Source organism: Epargyreus clarus, unplaced genomic scaffold, assembly GCF_041222505.1.
Source record: "Epargyreus clarus isolate Ecla_fem2 unplaced genomic scaffold, WU_Ecla_fem_2.2 ptg000001l, whole genome shotgun sequence".
Taxonomy (NCBI): domain Eukaryota; kingdom Metazoa; phylum Arthropoda; class Insecta; order Lepidoptera; family Hesperiidae; genus Epargyreus; species Epargyreus clarus.
Genome location: NW_027332209.1, coordinates 14,739,740 through 14,764,953, shown reverse-complemented (window position 1 = coordinate 14,764,953; position 25,214 = coordinate 14,739,740). Strand labels below are relative to the sequence as shown.

The window sequence follows — 25,214 nt, the reverse complement described above, 5'->3', positions numbered from 1 at the left end:
TATGTCGATGGAATGGAATAATGATGATGTCAATGTTTTTTTTTATTCTAAATGCTGAGGCTCGTAACCTTTATTCATCACTTTCTTTTCCATCGACGTTTGTTTTCTTCTAGAAGTTGAGGTAACTATTATAGTCAGTAAAAAAAAAACTTGGTGTAACAAAAACATATTTAATAAAATTTATAATCTTCCAGTTTGGTAGCGGTGGCCAAACACACCTTCTCCACCGTGTAAGGACCGTCTGCAAAATAATCACTGCATAAATTGTATGAACGGAATACTGCTTTATTTAAAACAGTAGACTTTGTTACTTTTTCAATTATTTTACTTTACGGATGTAATTTAGATGGTCGCGTCATAAATATGTATCTCAAACGACATCCACGCATATTCATTGAAACACAGAACTGCTTCACGCAAGAAATAGTTATGATGGTGGTACCTTCCCTGTTGAATTATACTGGTTCTATCAAATTAAATAATGAAATCATAGTAATTTTGTTTCGTGAAATTTGAGCACGGAATCCTTAAAACGCACTCGTCAATATACAGCCCGTCCACAAAGCAATCGTTGCATAAACATCACGCCAGTGGTGTTCAACTCGTATCTCCATTTCAACAAGCGAATGCAGTTAATTGGTTTCACCGAGAGCAGTAAATAGCTCTACACGCATATAAACGCAATTTCGCACGCCAATTTATGGTTTGTTGTTTCTTTTAACTCAAATAAATAAATTAAGTTTGTTTTTAAAAAGAATTTTCTAGTCTCGCCTTCTTATCTTTAACCTTGATCGTCGTAAAAGGAAGTTATGAGAAACAGTAACATTATTATTTATTTTAGGCATTATTAAATAGATTTAACAAAACTTCAAAGATATAGAGGGCGTGAAATAATATAGATATAGGCTTTTTCTTACTATGAGAGTTTTAGAGACATTATGAGTAAATTCAAAAAAACATAGGAAGAGAGCATGCCAATATTTCCAATATACTCCTTACGTGTAGCAATGCTTCTGTGAGACACTTAAGTTGTATCTTAATTCCACCTGGATTACAGTGATGTTTATAGATGGTAGAGGCTACTTACCATCAGCCGAACTCAATTTTCTTTTACTACAAATATGTTATAAAAAGAGAAATAAACAGAAACACACCAATTGGATACCACTTCTTGGAAGACAATCCGTTTTCGGAGCGCGCTGAAACGAAGGCTTCTCTGAGTGCTAAAGGCACCGATATTGCTAAGCAAGTAGCTGGTTCACCAGTCACTGTTAACAAATATGAAACATATTTACATTACATTGAAGAAGAGCAATATTTACTTTGTGAGTACTATTACATCTATGACAAAAAGAAGATAGTGAACGTTAAGCTTTTATCACCGTTACTTAGGGTAGATGTATTGGAAATGTTATAGTCTTCTATAAAGGTACTAGGCAGGAGGAATTCTTTGCTTTCGATATTAAAAACCTTATAACCCTAGAAGTAATGTCTACTCACTCACACAAAGCTCATTAAAGTAATGTACGATTCTTAATTATTGCGTTAAATATTTAAAGAACTCTATGCATAAGATTGTAATCAGACTAATATTTAATATGGATTCAATTACTACTGAATTGAAATTTAAGTGTTTTTGAAACAATTCGAATGAACAGATGACAAGAATATGGTCTAAGATCTTCGATGTAAAGGGCATAACTAGAAATTAAATAAATCATACCTTTGGAACCAAGTACGATGTCGTTACTGTAGGACCTCTTTCTAAAGTATATTCTGAAATCCTGCGGAATATCCCTCGCTTGTGGTACATAATAATCCCATGATCTGTTCGTAAGCAACTCTCCTGTGTTTGGGTCGTATACTAATTCTTCACACGTCAAATCACCAACTCCCATCACGAAAGCTCCTTCTACCTTAAGATAACACACCAAATGACCATAAGATATAGCAATTGACATATTTGAATGAGATTACAATCTTTAATGTATATTAAAATTTATATTTAAGTAGCAAATATTAACATGATATTTTTATCAGGAGGCACGGTAGTGCCTCCGCCAAGTTACCTATTTATTTACCCCTTTGCAACACTATTTCACTTAAAAGCAACTAACTATAACGTAGTTTAAGTAATTCATTTTGAATTAAATAATTGTTCTTGTCAATTAATTATTACTTTTGGCATAAATATTCTATAGTGATTTTGTTTCCAGTCAAAAATACACTTACTTGTCCTATATCAATTTCTGGACTGACACTGCGACCTACATCTTCTGATAGATCGACTCTTCTAATTTCATACTCTCCTGTAATTACGTCGATTTCAACTTCAGATAACGCCACTCCGTATGCGTCAAATATCTGGTTATCAACTATACTGACAAATCCATGTGTCTGCAAGTCTAAGCCGTTTTCGGCAGCTTTTGCTATAAGTTGTTCCCATGTGGGATTTTCCAACAGCAATCTTATTGGTGAAAGACGTTTCAGTAATTCTTCACAGCATCTTTGAACTCCAAGTCCGACATTTTGTGAGGTTATACTACCACCTGATACGAAACTGTTTGGACAACTAGTTGTGTTATTAGCTTTGATTTGGACTTTTTCAATGGGTACCTTTAAAAAGTAAGCGCATATTTGAACGGCTTTCGTATTTATACCTTGCCCCATTTCAACTCCACTGTGCGTTATAACGATTGTGCCATCTCCGGTAAAAACAGATAAATTTATGTCTAAGTAGACTGGTATTGATACTGGTGCCCACCTCATGCATGAAAATCTTAAACCTCGTTTTTTCCATCTATTCTCTTTGTTAAATTTATCCACAGCAGCTCTTCTTTCATTATAATTTGAGTCATCTTTTAATTTTTCATACATTTCTTTTATTGCATCGTGTTTGCTATCTAAATTAGCCAAGCGGACTTGCATTGGGTCCAGAGACATTTCATACGCAATGTGTTCCATCATACATTCTGCCATCACAATAGCTTCCAGTGTTCCTAAAATGATTTTTGTAAATTAGTAACTTACTTTTTTATAAAATGTTGTTAAATATTATTCAATATGATTTAACTTACCAGGAGATCGACACCATGTGTTAGATGCAGTATCGGTAGTGGAATTAAAAGCTTTATAGTTCCATCTCTTATTATTATAACAGTTATAGTACACATCAAGCGTGTATAAAATTAAAGGTTCACTAAATACATAACCATTATCTTCATAAAGATTATAATTGACGTACTGAATAACGCCTGATTTATTAACGGCAATCTGTAAAGTAAATATGGTATCTGAGGCATGCTTCTACGATACTTATTATTTTTGACATACACCCATTACTATTCCTATGCTACATACGGGTCTGTCCTTGGAATTGGTAAACTTCGTATACCTTTAAGAGTTTTTTTTAAAAGATCACTTAGGTAAAATCATTTTGCTTACCTCATAAGTTCCAGTACAAGGTAATCTTTTGCCTACGCCTCTCATATTAGTCTCCAAGGATTGAGCAATTCGACACGGATTGTGGGTTTTTTGTACTACCATGTTACAGCCTACTGCAACTTGAGTCGCTCGTGTTATTTTGAGTCCATAAGCTCCTCCTAGACGTTCAATAATAACATCTATTCTGAAAAAAATAACAAAAACCTATTAATTCCAATCAACAATTAATTTCTAACTCATTGCTAGGCATTCCATTAATGTCTCATACTGATAAACGGATTAGTATCTAGATCGATGTAAAGGGGATACTCTCATAGTTTTAGGTACACCATTTCGATCAATAGGTGTTTGAAGGCTTTACTGTGTATCTTAGGGAATATTGGTATTTTCATGATTTTATTTTATAGGTTTTAATATTGGAGTATCAAACGAAATTGCTGACTACCTGTAAGTGCCACCTATGGACATCTGTGATCAACTCCATATAGAACAGATTCTACCTAAAGCCGAAAACACATGCGGCGACGCTCTTGAGGACTAAGCTGATGGTCGCCTCATGTAAGTCAGCCGACATCTGCGAACCACACTGGCTCCACCAATCAGATATACTCATCACGGGACATGACATCACACATCACATGAACCCTTTACATATAACATTAAATAGGTACTTTCTATATCAAGTTAAGTGGTATTTGCAAGTCTGTATTTAGCTAACCATCAGTTGAGGTGAAATGCTAGAAAGTGCAAAAAACATATATTAAGTATACATTTTCGATATACGAGTTCTAAATGGGTATTGAGTAAATGAATTAGTGTAATTGACAATTTGTAAGATTTTTAAAGGGTACGTACTTATTTTGAGGTATTTTTAAAACACGCGATGTCATGAGCTGAATGACATCCATCCATTGGCTTGAAGTACGTGTCTCTATGCCTACATCTGTCGGCCGAGATACAGACACCAACGTCTCCATGGTAAAGTGGTACTGCCCACGTAATGTTATTTCATTTTTAATTACTTTTGCTATATCGCTACCTATGTCTTTTGCTATGAAATCCATGAATATTAATGTTCTTAGTGGATTATTTTTAGCTTCCTTTATATCTATAACGGGTTTTCTGACGTTACTATATTTTACTTTAACAAGTTTTGCAGCCCTTTCGGCTATATCCCGTGTTTCGGCGACCATTATGCCTAATGGTTGACCATGGTACTTCACAGTACCATCACATAACAGTTCTTCATTTTCTATGGATGCTATAGATCCGCCTGGGGTAAATGAATTAACTCCGGGTATATCTTTTGATGTAAAGAAATCTATTGTTCCCGGTATTTTCTGAAATTGTAAGGAATTAAAATGATATTGTTATAAGTAAAAAAAGTTTTCTAAATATGCTGTATAACTGTATGTATAAAGGTTCCGAATTGAAGCACTGTCGCTCGAGATCTCCCGCCAAGAGATTATGAATAATATTTTATTTGGTTTCACTACAAAATAATCATTACCTCATTTATTTTTTCTACAAAACAATTATTTCGGATGAAAATGAAGCAAAACCATTGCAAAACCCATTACTTCGGATGAAAATGAAGGTATATTAGATACCTTCATTTTCATCCGAAGTAATGGGTGTAGTTATATAGGCTGTATAGCTATCAAAAAGTTTCTCAAAACTTGATTAAGGTAAAGTCACCTAATGCCAAAGGGGTTTTGAAATTGGCACCAAATTCCGCGGTATTTACAAAAACAGATTTTACAAATTATTTACGTACTCATTTTTACTGAAATGTATGTTATTTAATAAATAATTTATCACTTTATTGTCATATAGCCATCGTAATAGTATTATATGTATGGTTTTTTAAATAATCGCATAGTTTTGCATTAGTGCCTACCTCAAACGCATGCTTCATACATTTTGGGCCTTTTGCACGTGAATGTCACGATTTCTCAAATAGTGATTCTTTCAATAAATTTGCATATGTGTGATAGTATTTCTATAAAAACATTATATGGATTATATATGGAATCGATAACAATTAAATATTGTGCTTATTTCTTAAGAGATAAGGGTAAAAATAAGTTTAAAAATACAGCGGCATTAGGTGCCAAAAATTTTGGGCTGTCCCTTTCTTTTTGACGCTCTTTCTAGTTTTGGTGAGAATACCGCGGAAATAGGTGACTTTACCTTAATATGCATCTTTGATTTACTTCATATAAGTAGGATTTGTAATTTATATAAGGAATTATTGTCAATTTCAACTTTGAAAAATAATGTCAACTAAATTACTTTTCCCACTTACGAGAGCGCAACTGGCGTCTATGTCATCAATTGTTCCAAGACCAGCTGTGGTTAAAGCAAAAGCGGCATGCACCTCTCGCGGTTGTGTTGGAACGTCATCCGTAAACGTAGCTTCACCAGCACACTGAATCTAAGTACATAATTTTAAAACATATGAATTAATAATTTCTTTTTTAACGATAAAGTACGTATTGTATGATATACGTATATAAATAGGTGGAGCAATTTGTTGTGCGACTCCGCAGGCACCACCACTACTAGTGTTGAGCGCTATTGTGTTCTGGTTTGAAGGGTGTGGCAAGGAAGACATACGTATCCATTTTATTATGTAACGGATACTCGATATGTGTCACGGCGAAACACCACCGTTTTGCCGTGATCACGATCCATGCAACTGGGTCGAAATATGGGCAATAAAGAAATTTAAAAACTTATATCGTGAGTACCCGTTACATAATAAAATGTCTCAATACCGCGATAATTTTAGTCTAAAATCATATATACGTTCGTTCTAAATTAGTCCGCCGGGGTATCAACACATCTGTGGCCGACTTCAGGTAGGAATATCACTTGATTTGGGGCTAATTATAGATGTTAAATACATTTTTTTCCTGCATACCATACAGAATTATTATTATGTTGTGTCTGTATTGTCGTTACATCATATTTATTATAATATTTTGTAATCTTACCAGTGCTTCGACCTTCGGAATTGGTTGGTTGAGAGGCCACAACAAAGGATTTGTCTCGAATATTTGTCGACCGTCGGACACAGGTCGAGCTTTGTGGAGGTTGATGGTACCAGACTTGTATCGTCTGTTTAGAATATTCGATGGACAAAGTGATAGTAAGCCCTGAAATTGGGATTAAAATGTTACTCCGGTTTGCAACTACAGATCAAAACAATATTATTATTATTATAAATGTTAGGTACTGTAATGATATTCATATAAATAGTAACTAATACTTAATATTAGCAGAACTATATAACACTTCGTATAATATATAAAAAAATGAATCACGTATGTTATCACATTATGTAAAAATATTTGAAATCTCAAAACTAATAGGTATAATTAGTGCTGTCCTTGTAGTTCCGGGACTAGAATAGGGCTACGGTAACCCCGTAAGAGGTGATAAAAAGTGGGGCTTCCGGGGTTGCGGGCGGCAAAAGTGGGTGCTCGAACCGTCCAGTAAGCGATCCCGGGAAGGACAGCGGTATGTTTGGTCGCATACCGTCGCGAATGCGAGAGAAAACTGCTCTCCCAGGGCAGAACCTGATCGTCGGAGATTCCGGAGTTGTCCAACAAGCGTTGAAGACGGCCACCGGGGGGGGTTTATTAAAGGTATAATTAGTGCATTATTGCACAAATTTCATAGATAACAACTCATTATTATCTATGAAATATTAAATGCACTTACTTTATAAAATAATCCGAGAGCAAGAGTTCTCCTGTATTTCACAGATGGCGCTGGAGGCATGTCTTCCACTACTAATTCATCGTTCAAAACATTTAAAGCACTGCGTAAGGTTTCATTGGTAAACAGTTTCTTCCCTTTCAACTCATTTTCAGTTCTAGTAGCTCTTGTAAATGTTGGAGATAGACCTCCATATGCGATTCTGCATGCTATAACCTTATTGTCTTTGTCGAGGTGATATAGGTATCCACTGTTCACTATTGCATGGGCATTTTGACTTCTTGGCATTATCTGTCAAGGATTTTACAGTTATTTTTAGTTTTTTTTGGTTTAACAATCTTAATAAGGAATAAGGATAATAGGATACGATAAATACTACTTCGCAACAATCTGCCAACAATATGTATGATGGTATATATTTTAAACCAAGCTGTACGTTAAGATAGAGGCACACGATCATACATACATATTGGTAACGGTTTGTTAATGATAAAGCAATTTAAAGGTGGTAGAACCCTTTGTGGTTCGACTCCGACGGCACCAAAGCCACACCTATTTCTACCTAATAACAGCAGTGTTAGGCGCTGCTGTTCCGGTTTGAAGGGTGTGGTAAGGGAGACAGACTTTTCCGAGGCGTTCCAGCTAAGTCCTCAGGTGTAGCAGCGCATCTGTGGCCGACCTCAGGTAGGGATATCTAATCCTATCTGGGGTTGATTACAGATGTCCATGGGCGGCAGTAGCCACTTATCATCAGGTGGACTGCATGCTCGTCTGCTACTCCTACAATATAAAAAAAATGTCCTAACTTAATAACATGTGTTTTCATAAAGTAACGCCTGATAATATTAACTAATAGCGTTTTTAAATACATAAAATTATTTTATGTATTTAAAAACGCTATTAGTATTATTTGCGCCGTTTATAATATGATCCTGGCCTATTAAGTTGAAAAGTTTTTTTTTTATTCTAGAAATAGCAAAGGAGCGTATAGCCCATGTGATGGTAAGCGGCTTTTGTCGCCCATTGCAATTTATTTAATTTATTAAAAAAAATACTAATAGTTAACTTTTAAGCTTATGATGCCTTAATAAGTTTAATGGGTCATTTTACAGTGGATTACCTTGTAAGTAACGACTTTTATAATTTTATTTAGAGGTGGTAGAAGAATATTCAATAATACTTTTCCTCTCATATTTTCTTCGAGAAAATCAAGCATTGTCATTGTTTTTCGGACTCCATCGCGACATACTGAAATGAAAAATTGAAGGCAGATATTAGAAATAGTTTCAAAATGTACTCCAATGTAATTAAACTTATAATATATAAAATTATTGTGTTGTTGCTAATAAGCAACGCCGGCGCTGATGTATAAGTACGAGGATCTTCGGCCGTACGTGCACGGATCGCATGCGATAGGATTTTTCAGCCAGTCGTCCATCAGCACATGTTACTAGAGGCTGCGTGACGTCGTCTTATAAGTTGTGATTTTAAAGATTGTATATATGTACTATAGAATGAATACGTCTTGAATCCTGTACCTTCCTTCAGCAATATGCAACTCCAGGATGTCACAATTGCGAAAAAACATGTTCTTAACAGAAAGATATAAAAAAGGTTTGTATTTCAGCAAAAAGGTGCACAAATATATTTCTTTTTGTCGCGGCCTGGGACTTTGGCATAATTGTGTTTTTTGGACATTTGCAACATTCACACGATAATGCATTTTAAAGGTGAACTTCAAATACCTTTGAGATTTTTTTTATAAATCTGTCAGATATGCAGGTTTCCTCACGATGTTTTCCTTCACCGTTTAAGCAAGTGATAATTAATTTCCAATACGCACATAATTTTGAAGAATCAGAGGTGCGTGCCTGGGACTTGAACCTCGGACCCCTCGATTGAGAAGCCGAGTTTCTTGACCATTAGGACATCACTGCTTTTTTAACGCCTAATAGCATTCAAATAAATATTATTAATGAATCAATAATTCAAACTTATGAATATGAATAAAATTAATAATATACTAACATATAGTAACTTGAGCACCGACAGTTTCAAAAAGTAAAAAGAGATCTGAATCGAAATCGTTATGTTGATGCTTTATCATTAAATTTCCAGCTATAGTTCCAATCTGAAATGAAAATAAATTAAAAAGGTTAACTTTAATTAAAATGAGACGTAGTAAATTAATAATGATATATCTTTATTTCGACTAGTCTATACAGAACTAAGAAGAACACCTTATCGTCAGATTTCAGAAACAGTGGCGGCGCTATAAAGCAAATCATATTATATAGATTTTCTTATTTTCTTTTTTTTATTGTCAAGTGGTAAGTGTAGTGGTAAGGTGGTAGAACCCTTTGTGGTTCGACTCCGGCGGCACCACCGCCACTCCTATTTCTGCCTATTGACAGTAGTGTCAAGCACTGCTGTGTTCTGGTTTGAAGGGTGTGTAAGGGAGACATACTTTTCTGAGGCGTTCTATCTTAGTCCTCAGGTGTAGCGGCGCATTTGTGGTGGATCTCAGGTAAGAATACCTAATCCTATCTGGTGTTGGTTACATATGTCCATGGGCGGCAGTAGCCACTTACCATCAGGTGGACTGCATGCTCGTCTGCTACTAGTATGATATAAAAAAAACTCATACACTACTGGATTCCATTTTTTTCTATTAGCCTTATAAATAAGAAATCTCCATTATGCTGCATTCATAATCAAGTTATCAATTTAAAACCAAAGTCAATTGTGCTTACATTTTTAACAGGAATATGAGCAACAAGTTGCAAATGTTCATTGAATACTTTCAAGTAGCTGAAGTAATCTTGACCACCTATTTCATCGAATATTTCCGTCAGAGTAGTGAGCGTGGTACCACCCCCAACGACTAGGTTTTGGTCCAAGAAATATACCTTCAATGCACGCACTCCACTAATGTCTATGAGCAATCTTGGGTATTCATCTATTGGCTTCACACCTAAAATTGTACAAGTTTATTTCAAGACCTAGAAATGTTTAAGATGTGTCAAGTATAAGATTCTCTTGGATTACTGAGAAACCACCCCTGCAAAATAGATTCCTTTTAATGATAGATGTACAGATGTTATTGAGAACGCACGTGGTGACATGTTCAATTCAAACTGTAAATGCAGAAATAACCAAAATAATATTAAAGCACAATAAATCATAAATATTGAAATTACTATTATATTATTATTATTTATATAATTCTTACAATCATGTCGATTAATCCTAACAATCTTCGATAATATTTTTGACACAGTCAAGTCTGCATCATTCTTACCTTTACCAGTATTCCCATTCACCAACATATAACAATCATCTCCTTTATGTTTAAATATTTTAAAGATATCGTCTAACTCCTCAACTCTGAACCACTCTTTGTCATCTTTCAAATGTATATTAATAACTTTTGACTGTGAAACATCATCTTCAGATACAAAGCACCAATCAGAATCATCACATTTTCCTTTACAAGCTTTTCCTGTTTTGTTGCATATGGTTAAATCTTCTATATCTAGAATATCGTTTCTGTTCGGTGCGTCGGAAGCAAATGTCTTGAATGCTTCTAGAATAGGCCTGTAACCTGTGCACCGACACACGTTACTTCCGAGTGATTGTTCTATTTCGTGCATTGTCATTTTGCCTTTTCCTTTAAAAAGACTGGAAAAAATATAAACAAAGTGTGAGTATATGACAGAAATTAATCTGAAGATGGTGTTGCTATATTTGTTGTCAAATGAGGGGAATGAGAATAAAATAGAATAATTGTATAACTTCCTCCTTCTACAAGTTAGTCCGAATGACACTATTATGTGGTATGCAGTACAAACACTCCATCTCTTCTGATTGATATTATAGGAAATGACCAAGAGATTTAATCTAAGAGACAGGAAGGAGCAACTTCTTGTAAGGTCATTCATCTAGTGCCACCACCAATTGACACAACCCAACAGCTACAATCATTGTATAGCAATCTGTGTTCAGAATCAAATATACCAATTGTAGGATCTGGAGTATGGCGACTACTTTTCCAAGACTTTCCAGCTTATTTTTCAGGGGTAGTGGCATCTGTGGCCGATCTCAGGTAGCAATATCTAATCCTATCTGGGGTGGAATACAGATGTCCGTGGCCGGCAGTAGCCACTTACCATCACGTGGACTGCAAGCTCGTCTGTTACTTCTATAATATAAAAAAGAAGAATAACTTAATAACGAACCTGTACATGGCCATGACCCAGCCAGGAGAGCAATAACCACATTGTGTTCCATTCTTCTCCGCAAGCGTCTTCTGCAGCGGATGGTATCCATCGAACCGATTCCCAACCTTTTCTATGGTCTCAATTTCCCAATCTTTGCATGATGTTATTGACACCAAACACTAAAGAAACATGCATTACATCATTAATTATATCAGGGCCTCTCAGAACAAAATCTGTGTATGTCGCAACGAATAAACAGTGTATGTGTGTCAGTTGTACCTTCTGTTACTAACACGTTATTTGAAGATTACGAGATAAGGTTTGTTTGAAAGCAAGTGACCTTGCCTAATTTAATTTAATTTACTTTTTATGGGTTTTTTGATTTAATATTTTTTATGGTCTTACTCATTGTTTTTTATGTCATATACCACTATAGAAGATACTTCAAATTTAAATTTAATATGTATATAGTAATATCAAAAATCCTAAAGTTGTGGCAAATAGACAGACGGAGACAGAATTCTTAAAATTAGTCGACCCCGTTTTATTGGGCTTTTGAAATCATTGTTACCAAACTTTAGGACGGTAATTAAGAACTTGGGCGATATTTATTACGTCCCAATGTCCCGACTTAACAGCAACTGATTATTGTAAGTATCGCAACTCTCAAGTGAAAGTAGCCGAGTTTTATATTTTGAGAAGCATAGGTATTAAATATACGGGTCATTTTATCGGTCTGTTTGCGAGAATTTTGTATACATTGCGTTCGTGGCATGATACGTGTAAATAGCAGCTATAGTTAGGGAGCAATGATCAGGTTGGTGACGTATGGGGTATTGTTGTCAGATAGACAGCTCTCCATCTACCCACCGGCGAATGCAGACATCTCTTAGTTCTCTTCTATCCGCCGATGAGTGCAGATGTGTTTAGTGCGCCTGTATAATTCTCGGTGCGTAAACACTGAAAAGGTTTTTAGCTACTACACGCTAGAGAGTAGCCATAGATACGAACATAATGATAACAAAAGCAGAAAACCACAAGGTGGTATAATTTTTTTCGATAATTTGAAGATATTGATTCGTATCCAAGCGTATTTCTAGGTCATATATCCTATGTTACACAACTTTAAATTTGTTTAGAAGTTAGTCGAACTACCACTAAACCTGCTTTAATACAAGTTCTGTCCTTCCTTTCTGAAAAATGTATTATCCTAATCTTTATATTTTGAGGATTGTAACAATTGTTTATCGAAGAAGATAAATATAGTTATTTCTTACAGAATTGACGCTCTGCACGGGTGCACCAGGGCATTTGCGAACGGAGACGATGCAGGCTCCACAGCCGCCCTCCAGGCACATGTACTTGGTGCCGCGTAGCTCCAGCCTGTTCCGCAGGAACTTGAGCAGAGATGTGGTGGAACTGACATCGCAGCCCACTACAAATATATTGACAAGCATCAATTTGATGTCTTCGTATAGTTCATATAGCAGTAATAATTTATTGGTACCTCTTGAAGATAAGTCTATTTTAGGGATTAACAATCACTTGATTTTATGGTGAAAATGTAGAGTAGAGATCCTATGTGGCGAGAAAAAAAAGAATAATTTTATTTTTAGTTTAATTTGATTCTGAAAAACAAAGTTCTTGTTGAAAAAACCCTATAGTATAAAATTAATGTATTTTTACGTAAATTTAAATAATAACTGATTTCTGTTAATTAATTTCACAGTTTTAATGTCAGCTTCCTTGTGTAAAATTATTTGTATATAAAACACTGTGAGGATTACTGCTAGTAAAATAAATTAATCTTAAAATAGAACGTTACTCTAAATATGTACAAATGACTGGTAATATTTTTGTAGTTGTAATTAATTTCATTGTTATTTTCACATCATTCAAATAGTTCACCGTCGTAGTTTTTGCTAAGAAATCGTATAAATAATAATAAAATTTAAATTAATTTATGTAGAAGTCGACAAGCTTATAGTCCCGTGGTTTGTGTAGGTAGCAACTAGCAACCAATGTGCAAATTAAGTAATATCGGATATGATCGGGAATTGGATGGGTGACCACTAGTGGTTAAGCTGCACACACGCTACCGTGCTTTAGAGAGGACGTTCGTTTTTAACCGTCTTAACGGATTTTACTATATAACGTATCCTTGAATTCGTATAAAGTGTAGGAAGGACATAGGCAATTTTTTTAGCAATCGGGGTTTTTGTTTTATAATAATTATGTATAATATTCAAGCAGCAAACGTGTATGCAATGGCTACTGTCGCTCATGGAGACCTGTAATCAATCTCAGATTAGATTCCAAGAAAGGTTTCTACCAGCTTAAAGGACACTGATAAAACATTAACTCGTAAGTATACCCGAAAATACTCGTAAATGATACTTGTCTCGTGTAAATTGGCCAATTCATTTTAAAAGTTAAAGTGACTCGTTTATATTTATAAGTTACTAGCTGACCAGGCAAACTTTGTACCGCCTCAAAATCTATTTATCAAATATATCTTTATATATATATATTTCTTATGTGCGTGTGTATGTCAGTGAACTCCTCCTAAACGACTGGACTGATTTTGATGAAATTTGTTGTGTGTGTTCAAAGGGACTTGAGAATGGTTTAGATTCACAATTTAGTCTGGGAAAAGGTTTTTTTTTATTATTTTTTAATTCGTAAGTAGTTATAGAATCGGAAACTATGCATTTGATCAAGTGATGATCTTTAGCAAAGTTGTTGTCCATGAGCCCACGAGGGTTTGGGAGTTGGTAAGACCAATTTTCGACAGATGGTACCACTGTCATTCCAATGCAGGTACAAATTTTCCGTTTTATGTATGTCACATTATTTCTTTAAAATGCGGGCGAAGCCGCGGGCACCACAAGTTTCATATAAAATATAGCCTATGTTACTCGTGGATAATGTAGCTTTCGAATGGTGAAAGAATTTTTAAAATCAGTCCAGTAGTTTTTGAGCCTATTGATTACAATCAAACAAACAAACAAAGTTTTCCTCTTTATAATATTAGTATAGATATTGGACTTGACAAAACGAAACATATTAGCAAACTCAAAGGCCTTATAGTAGCCAGTTTAGTGCTCTACTATCCATCTCCTGGCTTCGTCATCAGATCAGCTTCAAGATACCTAATTAATGTATTATCATTCGAATTACATGGGTAAATGAATATAAGGCTCATTTCAATACGACAGTTAGAAGTAAGTTAAAGACTTCCAAGGTTTGTTTATAGTATTTTTTATAACTTTACTTGGAACTTAAGTGATGCAAAAAATAGCGAGTTAAAAATATAACATTAACAATTATGGTTTAAAATCTTAATTAAACAATGAGGCAATTATGTGGCATTATTTTATGTTAATTTCCTGTTGTTAACAAACAAAAAAATGATTATACTCAATAAAAAAAATCAAACAGTTGTTGTGTAAAATATATTTTTTCTTGAAACTTTAGACGACATTTTAATTATATTTCTTTGCATACATACATTATCATGTACTATGGGAAAACCTAAAGGGTACAAACCATAACCAGGGAGGAACCACCGCTACCCCTATTTTGTAGCGTAAATTGTACGATTTGGTGGAAAGGAGTCGGCATCCATACCTTTCCACCTTTACAAATATTAGAAATATATTCAAATTATTTCATTATAGTACTATTGTAATTTAAAAAAAAGCAGTGATAGCCTAGTGGTTAAGAAACGCGGCCTCTCGATCGAGGGGTCCGAGGTTCAAATCCCAGGCACGCACCTCTGATTTTCAAATTTATGTGCGTATTAGAAGTTAAATATCACTTGCTTAAACGGTGAAGGAAAACATCGTGAGGAAACCTGCATACCTGAGAGATTTATAAAAAAAAAAAAATCTCAAAGGTATGTGAAGTCTACCAATACGCACTTGGCAAGCGCGGTGGACTATGGCCTAATCCTTCTCATTCTGAGAGGAGACCCATGCCCAGCAGTGGGACAGTAATGGGTTGATGATGATGATGATGATGATGATGATGACTATTGTAATTATTTATTTTGCGTTATTTTTATGATGTGTTATTTTTATAATAATAAGTGTCCATTTATATAGTCACTGACTGGTACGATTGTATGAGTTCGCATAAAAAAGAAAAAAGAACTCTTGACGTTTGAGTTGTATTTTGCGCGGGAATAATAAATTGAATCAAAGTTTTATTATCACTACATAGTATAGAAAAAAATTAAGAAAAAAATTAAACTTAACATTAAAAAATTAACTTAATTATTATAAAAGAAAAAAATTAACTTAATTATTTTTTACTTTGTAGTGACATAGAAGTCGGTTTTATTTTTTTCAGAAATTTTGTGGAATAATCTAGAAAAGTGCCTACAACTGTTGGAATCGATCCGAAATGTTCTAGAAATTTCTGAAATGATCTGTAAAACTTCCAAAATTTCTGTAACTTGTAAAATCAATTTGGAATGTTCTAGTAAGTTCTGAAAATTTTGCATGCTGAATGCGCGATTTTTTATGAATATTTCCCCAATAATAAATTTTATTACTGACCTTTATGAACTTCATTTTATTATTAAACTTCTTGACTGTTTTTTTATATATTTTTGGTGATATTTTTTTTGCGTTTTTTATACCATTAAACATGCACTGTATTTTAACCCGAGCAACGCCGGGTTTCGTTGCTAGTATTGCATATGAGGCGACTATCTTAGTTCTCAGGAGTAGTAACGAATATGTGATCTTCAGAACCACTGGCCTATGTGAAGTTGGTTACAGATGCCATTCGGCGTTTACTTATTAGGTGGACTGCATTTGTTACTTCATCATCATCATAACCAACCCATTGCTGTCGCACTACTGGGCACGGGTCTCAAAAGGATTAGGCCATAGTTAACCGTTTAAGCAAGTGATAGTCAATTCTAATATGCACATCACTTTGAAAAATCGGAGCCTGAGATTTGAACCTCGGACCCCTCGATCAAGAGGCCGAATTTCTTAATTAGCCTATCACTGCTTTTTAGTACAATCTTATAAAAAACTAGAATATAATACATACCTGAATATTCGACGCCGTTAACTTTGAATTTTATTTTGTCCATGTCCGCTACTACCGAAATGGTTACACGAACTAACAACCTTATTTGCCGGCCACGGTACATAGTGAACCGTGTCGTGTGTTTCACTCGTAGCGATGAGCGATTGAAGGCGAAACGTTGAGTATACAACTCGTAATGCAAAATTTGCATAAAAAATTATTTTAAAGATATTATTATTAAAGATAGAGAAAAATATTTCTTCTTTTAGATTAATGTAAAAAGAAACAAATGGTTTTCGGATATTATTTTCAAATATTATTTACAAAAACAATTACCTACTTTAAAAAACTCTAACAGTTTTCATCACGCACTCATTACGTTTGTAAGAATATAAACCCATATTCGCGAGGACTTTTAAAGTATTACTGAAAGTTCCACTACCCGCTTCCTGGCTCCATCATCAGATAAGCAAGATACCAAAATCATTCAAGCTACATACGACAATTAGAAGTACACTCCGGTTGTGTTCCGTCGGAGATCCAGGAGTTCTCCACGAAGCGCTGAGGACGGCCATCTGGGTCTTTTAGTGCGGTAAAAATTCCACATAACCCGCCGTCGCTGTCTACGGTAGTAGTACGGTCCAAAATAAAATATTAAAATTATTATAGCTTTAAACAAAATACTCATTACTCACTTTTAATTTTTAAATGGCATTTAAAAGTATGAAACGTTCATAGCTGTTTATTTTTTACAACTGTGAGGGTAGTGTATTAATATTCGTACGGTGTAAAAATCGGCTACTTTGGACACAGAAATGCGTGGCTAAAATGCGGGTTTAGGTCACAGAGTGCTATAAACTTTTTTATTTTCCATTTTTACTTTTTGTTATCATATCAGACATGGAAGTAAATGCATTGTAAAAATTAGAACTGTATACTTAGTACAGTTCAATCATAGGATAATATATCTATGAGTTCAATAGATAAAGTGACAAGCGCCGAAAAATAACGGTTACTTGTATGGTGATCCCTCTTTAATTTCAGTATTTTTTTTATTTTTAGTAATTGTTGTTATGCCAGCTATCGTTCAATATACTCTGTAAAATTCAAAAGATAGAGCACTGTGACAGACTAATAGACTTCGGATGCTTAGGGTCCCGTTTTTATCTCTGAGGCAGGAAACCCAAAAAACAAATAAAGAGATATTTTAAAGGTCACACTACTTCTTATTTTTCGCATCTTATATTTGCATCAAACATTAAAAATAAGCAAAAAACGGGTATGTACTCGTATTTATATTATTTCAACACGACTATGTACTCGTATGTATATTATTACGTTGTAGTTACGATTCGCGATTTTCTTACATCATTTTTAAGGCTCAAATAGGCTTTAATTTTATATTTGTGGGTTATGTTAAAATTTCATTCCTCATATTTCCATCTTATAACGCTGCTGCTATGTCGTGTATTATTCAAATATATGTGCAACATTTTCTATTGCAAATACTGTAAAAGATACCCTATCTATGCATTACAATACTATTTAGTTAATTAATGTTAATAATGATCTATTTAATTGCTGATGAGTAGTAATGCAACGGGCAACTATATAAAAAGACAGAAGGATATTATATGTTTAAAAAAATAATATGTCATGGAATGAATTGTCAGAGAAAATAAATAATGGAGTTGTAAATGGTTGTAATTGAACCTTTAATTATATAAAATAGTAATAACATAAACTAATTTCTTGGTCCAATTCCCAACTTTTATTATTCCTGCGTTAAATACAAGTCTCGCGCCCAGAAAAGAAAATTGAAATTGGTTAAGAAATAATCGAGTTATTGAAGTTTATATTGAATCTGGTTTTTCCAATTGCCGAATTAGAAAATTGGCGAATTTCCTCAAAATGTGACCCCCTGTGTAACTAGCCGCATACAATAGTTTATGAATCATGTCAATTGGTCGCGGCGTCGCGAAAAAATCGCTAAACTAACATAAAAAAAAGCATATACCGTCGAATTGAGTAACCTCCTCTTTATTTGAAGTCGGTTATAAAATTGACCAAAATTTTGTACGAGGACATTCAGTACTTTTTAGTTATAATCATGAATAAGTGAAACTAATAAACGCTCTAATTTGTGGAGGAAAGAAAATTACAAAAACATATTTTATAGTACGTGGAATGCCACTGATTGATTAATCTAACTACTAATTGGTATTAAAGATTAACCCAAATTTGTAGAACTTCAAACACCAGCAAATAGATCTGGTAAATTCTTGGGTTGCCTCAATTGCGTTCTCTCGGGAGTAACATAACTCAAACGAAGAGTGGTAAAAATGATTATTTTATTGACAAAGATAGTAGGCGACGCCCAAGTTCGAAGTATATTAATGAAATAAAATAAAAGGTTTGTCATAGTATAGATATTTTTTTAGGTGTTGGAAAGTGTTTGGGACAATAATTATTTAATTTAACAAGCGTTGTTTTATGTCATCGTGTAAGGAATTTTACTGGAATGTTACTGAAATGAATGCAGGCAAACAAGTACGTCCAGTATTTAGAGTTAACTAGTTTTTGCAAGCGCTGTCTATGTATGCGTTACTCGAGGCCGCTTAGTATGAAGATTGCCTTCTGTTAGTTTTTATTTTGTGCCTGAAGGTTGTGGTAAAGTAGATAAACTTCACCAGGCGTTACAACTGTCTTCTGATCAACGCACCTGATACTGACCTCAGGTAAACCTCAGGACATTTATGCTTATTTTAGATTGATTACATAATTCTAATGTACTTATCGCCGTCGATATACTATAGACGGCGACTATAGACGGCGATAAGTAAATGTACTGAGGAGACAGCGTGGTCGTTTGCTATTTCAATTTTATAAAGAGGTACCAAAAGAAAAAGAAATAAGTGCTATGCGACAGAATAAAAGATGTAAAGACGCCGAATGTTTTTTTCAGTTAAAACAAACACGGAACTTTTTCGGCGAGCTTCAAAAGAGTCAAAGTTTTGCAAAAAATCCTCTAAGAGGGCTTTTTGAAAGAATTGCGGGGGAGTTGTGGAGTTTTCTTCAAATCTAATTTGGAAAGGCTTTACATGTCAGCCCAACTGTTTACCAGGTGGCAACTCAAACAGCGCAACTGTACTTGGGTTGTTCTTCGGTTCTGTTGGATGTGATGATCTTTCGTTTCGAGAGTTTCAATGTCTTTTTGTGTGTCTTTCGGATTTTATCGGGATGGTAATTTTATTTGCTTCTTTCAAGACCGCGAAAGTTTTTGTAGAAAGTGTTAACGAAATTTGGAATTTAAATCAGTTTTATTTCGTTTTGAGTCAAACATACTGAGTACCATTTTTCTTAATTTATGAACAGTTGAAATATTTCCTAAGTACAACTTAGAATATCCCTGTAGTTCCGGGACAAGAATAGGACTACGGTATCCCCTGCCTGTCGTAAGAGGCGACTAAAAGGGGGGCTTCTGGGGTCGTGGGTGGCAAGAGTGGGAGCTTCAACCGCCCGGCCAACGGCCCTGAAAAGGATGGCGGTATGTGTGGTCGCATACCTTCGGAAGCACCAGACGGTGCGGGGAACGTTAAGCTCACCTGGGCGGAGCCCGACGGAGCAACGCGCTAAGAAGACTCCGGTTGCGTTCCTTTGGAGATCTCAGAGTCCTCTACGCAGCGCCGAGGATGGCCACCGGGGGGGTTTTAGTGCGGTAAGAGTCCCACATAACCTTGTGTCGCTCCTATGTCGGCATCGGGTACCTTTTGAAGGTTTGCCCCTCTTAAAAAAAATACAACTTAGAAAAAGTTAAATGTATATTTGTTTCTTTTACATTACCGATTTTGGAAGAATATAGGTACGTATTTGTATAGAAATTTCTTCTGTGACTTTAATTAAGTATATTAAAAATGTTATTGTTTAATATGTACTTTTTCGTTTCGCTAATTTTATTATGCTTGTTAACCTATGTATATATAAATCAAATTTGTACTCGTACCTTATAGTTTATACATTGCTATTCTACAAGTGACCATGTACAGGTATTTCTAATCCATTACAGAGCTTAGACATAAAGCGATTAAGCTTACCGAACAAGAGGTGTATTACAAGGTTCACCGAATTTGTATAACATCCATTGCCAATGTCTAATGGATTTCAGATTGGTAGTGCAAAGCTGCAGTAGCCTTTGATATTATAAATATATTGAATTAAAAATATAAGATTAGGTGGTTTTGAAATGAGACGTAAATAGTATTAAGATAATACAATTCTATGGTGGAAACAATAACCTCATTATTGGAAGAAATCAGCGTCGACATTTTCACCACGAAACAATTGCTTTGATAAAGGTTTCTTCGCTTTCTTCACTACAAGATTTATTTTAAAGCCAGTTTAAACTAATTTTGCTACATATTACAGTAAAATTTATTAACTTTGTAAGATTGGACACATACGTATGTTTTTAACATTCAAGGTTGATCCAGCTGCTTGATGCGGTTCGTGCCCTTCGAGTAAAAAGAAGCTTTTCGGAAAGCCGGCGTTGCCTAAATATATTATGATTGGTAACATTAGCAGATATTACTGTGTTTAATTATCAAATCAAATCAAATCAAATCAAAATTTTTTATTCAAAATAGGTTCTTTACAGATCACTTTTTGAATGTCAAAGCAACTACCACCACTTCACAAGGTGTTTCGTTATGGAGAAGAAGCGGCGAAAGAAACTCCATAACACACATCTTTTAAAAAAAATGTTTTTGACAATGTTAACTTAACGTAATGGTACATGTGGAGCTGGAGCTAATTCAGACCACACCGTTTTGTCAGTCAAATAATCACTTACTTTATAGTACGCTTTTTTACATAGCGTTAGTTTAACGACATGTTTAAACTTTTTTTCTGTGAGATTCAAAATGTGGTCGGGTATTTTATTGTAGTAGCGAATACAGTTGCCCACGAAAGATCTAGCCACCTTACATAATCTACGTTTAGGAATTACTAATTTATTTCTATTTCTGGTATTAAAGTTATGGTGGTTACTATTTTTTTCAAACATATCAGTGTGTTTTCTTACATACATAATATTTTCATAAATGTATTGACTATGCACCGTCAATATATTAATAGTGGGAAACAGTTCTCTTAGGGACTCACCACGCCGCAGACTATATATTGACCTTATTGCTCTTTTTTGAATAGTAAATATAGAGTCTATGTCAGCAGCACTGCCCCACAGTAGAATGCCATAAGACATAATGCTGTGAAAGTAACTGAAATAGACAAGTCTGGCAGTGGGTATGTCTGTTAACTGTCTAATTCTTCTGACTGCAAAAGCTGCAGTACTAAGTCTGCTGGACAAAGCAGAGATGTGGGGACCCCACTGGAGTTTAGAATCAATGGTAATCCCCAAGAAAACAGTTTCATTGACGAATTGCAAAGTCTCACCATTTAGAGCGACATTCATCCCCGTACTCCTTACATTTGGTAGCATAAATTTAATGCATTTAGTTTTATTAGAATTTAAGAGTAGGTTGTTTGCATCAAACCAGTTCTGAATCAAGCAAAGAGTTTCATTAATATCGTTCGTATCCTGTGATTGTCGTTTTACTCTAAACACCAAGGAAGTGTCATCAGCAAACAAAACAACCTCAGATAAATCCTTTACTACATTTGGCAAATCATTTATATAAACTAAAAATAGAAACGGACCTAGGATGGAGCCCTGAGGTACACCTATTTTAATATTAGAACCTGCTGATAATGCTCCATTTACTTGCACTCGTTGGACTCTATTGTTTAAATAAGAATTTATCAACTTTAGAGAATTTCCCTGAATACCATAATATTGTAATTTTAACAATAAGGTTTTATGATCAACACAATCAAAAGCTTTAGACAAGTCACAAAAAATACCTATAGCATCATGTGCTTGTTCCCAACAATCAAAAATATGTCGCAGCAATTGAACACCAGCATCTGTGGTAGAACGGCCTTTAGTAAAGCCAAATTGCTTTTGATGTAAAAGATTATTTAGTTTAAAATGAAGCAACATTTGCTGTAAGAGGATCTTTTCAAAAAGTTTACTTAGAACAGGCAGTACTGAGATGGGTCTATAATTGTTGGGATCTTTAGTATCACCTGCCTTAAACAATGGAATTATTTTGCTATGTTTCATTAAATCAGGGAAACAGCCCTGATCAACACACATATTAAAAATAGTGACTAAGTAGGGAGCTAAAGTTTTAATGATTGATATACAAACTTTTACTGACATTCCCCAAATGTCCTCTGTATTTTTAACAGTTAATTCTTTAAAAGCTTTTAATATGTCATTAATTAAAATATGTCTAAATTTAAATTTAATGTGACACTGACTTAAATTCTCTTTAAGGATGGTCACTGCTTTAATTGGGGATGATTTTAAAAATTTAGTAGTATTAAATGGTATATTCGAGAAAAAAGTTTCAAATTCTTGTGCAATTTCTTTATCTGAGGTAATCTGACCACGTTCAGTAGTAAGAGATACTTTACTGATACTTAATCTGCAAGTTCGTGTTTCGGCATTAATTATTTTCCAGATTGTTTTAATTTTATTATCAGCATTTTTTATTTTATTATGTATGAACTTAGATTTAGCTGTCATACAAACTGATTTAAATATTTTAGAATATTTACGAACATATTCCTTGAAGTGAGGGCTACAGTTATTCTCTCTTTCACTATAAAGCTCGAAAAGTTTACTTCTACTTAGACGAATACCTTTAGTAGCCCATTCACAAAAACTAAGTCTAGTACTCTTTTCATAGCTAACTTCAGAAAATATTTTTTTAAACTCTGTGTGCACTGTGGAGAAAAATGCAGAATATAAATTATTAACACAAGTGCTATGGTTCAGAACTGACAACTTATTTAGTAGCACTTTATTATATTTTAATAAACGGTTACTTGTAATTGGTCTATGAAGAAACTTTATGTTCCCTTCCTTGGATATGTTATATTGGATATGGACAGACTGCCCCTTGTGATCAGATTTAATCTGATTTATTATAGATTTTTCAACTACAGAGCAGTTACAGAAAATGTTATCGATGCAAGTAGCAGAGGATGAAGTCACCCTGGTTGGCTCAAAAAAACTATATTCTAAGTTATATGATCTAAATAAGGAAAGTAATTTTACTTTCAATGTGGTGTTTTCTAAAATATTCACATTAAAATCACCACAAACAACAACATATTTCTTACATTTGCAAATAATATCCAAAACATTTTCCATTACACCTTCAAATCTAGAAAATGTTTCTATGTTAGGGGGCCTATACACGCTAACCACAATAAGGCTATCCAGCTCGACACATGATAATTCAATAACACGTTCAACCGAGAGCCCCACTATATCCAAGCGTTCTCTTGATTTTAAACCTTTACGAGTTATTATTAATGAGCCACCATGGATAGCTGACTCACGGCTGAACGAACTAGCAATAAAGTGATTTATATAGTTTATTTGTGTTTCACCTTGTTTTAACCAGTGCTCTGTTAAACAAATTATATCATAATTGTTACTCTCTAAAAATAACTCCAGTTCCAGTTCCTTATACTTATACTTTGGCCATTTCTGTTCTATCTTTTTTTTATTTGTGTTTTATCATTTTCCTGTCTTGCACTTATTCGTACTATTCCAGAACATTAAATTCATGTAACCAATACTGAAATTATCTTGATGAATAAAGGACCTTTAGACCTTTTAAAAATCCAACGATTTTATGTAATGAATAGAAAACAAATTATTCAAACTTCACATCATTCCCCTGTCACGGCCTCATCAGTTCAGAGTACTGAGGTCTGGCCTGTCCCGTAATTGTCATTCCTTTGATCCCACACTCAATACTGACCTTTACCGCTTATGTCATTTGTACACCCGAAATAATCGAGCTCTTTCTGAAATGAAATATGTTTTTGTACTAATTTTCTCGTTTTCGGACTCATTTGTGGCTTTGCGTGGGTTTGTGGCGAGAGTCGGTCCCATTATCCCATTCATGTGCGCTTCCTTTTCAAATATAGTAATTTCTGTTTATAGCTTTTGTGGACTCTGTTGGAACTCGTAAGTATGGTATTGCTGAGTGCTTTTGAGATTGCTGTAGCAAGTATGGAGTATAAGTATGGTCGAAATTGGAGGTGGTAGAACCCTTTGTGATTCGACTCCGGCGGCACCACCGCCACACCTATTTCTACCTAATAACAGCAGTATTAGGCCCTGCTGTGTTCCGGTTTGAAGGGTGTGGTAAGGGAGACAGACTTTTCCGAGGCATTCCAGCTTAGTCCTCAGGGGTAGCGGCGGATCTGTGGCCAACCTTAGGTAGGAATATCTAATCATATCTGGGGTTGATTACAGATGTCCATGGGTGGCAGTAGCCACTTACGTAGCGTGGCCACTTACTTAGTGAACTCGTCTGCTACTCCTATAATACAAAAAAAAAGGATCCAGATTCCAGGATTCTACAGAGTGAATGATCATTTCAAATTGCTAAGATCCATTTCGGCGAAACTTATGATGAATTTGCATTTCCCTTTCAGGTGCAATGTCTAGACTAAAAGCGCGAATAGGCAAAGAAAAAAACAGAAAAACGAATCGCCAAATCATTAATTTTGGTATTGTGAAAAGATGTAGGTAAATGAGATTATAAAGTACTGCAATTTTGAAATATCAAATAGAAGTGTTAATGTTAAATGGTGGTAGAAGAAATAAAAAGTTATTCCTCTATTTTGGTAGGG

General features: G+C 34.7%; 1 protein-coding gene across 1 annotated transcript; it reads right to left on the bottom strand.

Annotated features, from left to right (window-relative positions):
• LOC140757632 (xanthine dehydrogenase/oxidase-like) lies at positions 1-16,557 on the bottom strand. Its single transcript, XM_073093487.1, has 17 exons — positions 16,458-16,557; positions 12,668-12,825; positions 11,409-11,569; positions 10,472-10,851; positions 9,924-10,144; positions 9,199-9,301; positions 8,291-8,418; positions 7,174-7,461; positions 6,444-6,605; positions 5,753-5,881; positions 4,300-4,784; positions 3,445-3,628; positions 3,078-3,273; positions 2,233-2,999; positions 1,724-1,916; positions 1,155-1,268; positions 1-241 (listed from the first exon to the last, which is right to left on the bottom strand). The coding sequence occupies exons 1-17, from the start codon at positions 16,498-16,500 to the stop codon at positions 171-173; spliced, it is 3,783 nt and encodes a 1,260-aa protein (XP_072949588.1). The 5' UTR covers positions 16,501-16,557; the 3' UTR covers positions 1-170.
• Between the last annotated feature and the right edge of the window lie 8,657 nt (positions 16,558-25,214).

Bases quoted from the DNA above. Each gene is read 5' to 3' on its own strand.
- LOC140757632 (XM_073093487.1), bottom strand. From the start codon at position 16,500: ATGGACAAAATAAAATTCAAAGTTAACGGCGTCGAATATTCAG. The intron at 12,826-16,457 runs GTATGTATTATA...ATATATTTGTAG, and splicing joins TAACGGCGTCGAATATTCAG to TGGGCTGCGATGTCAGTTCC. The intron at 4,785-5,752 runs GTAAGTGGGAAA...TTACAATTTCAG, and splicing joins TAGACGCCAGTTGCGCTCTC to AAAATACCGGGAACAATAGA.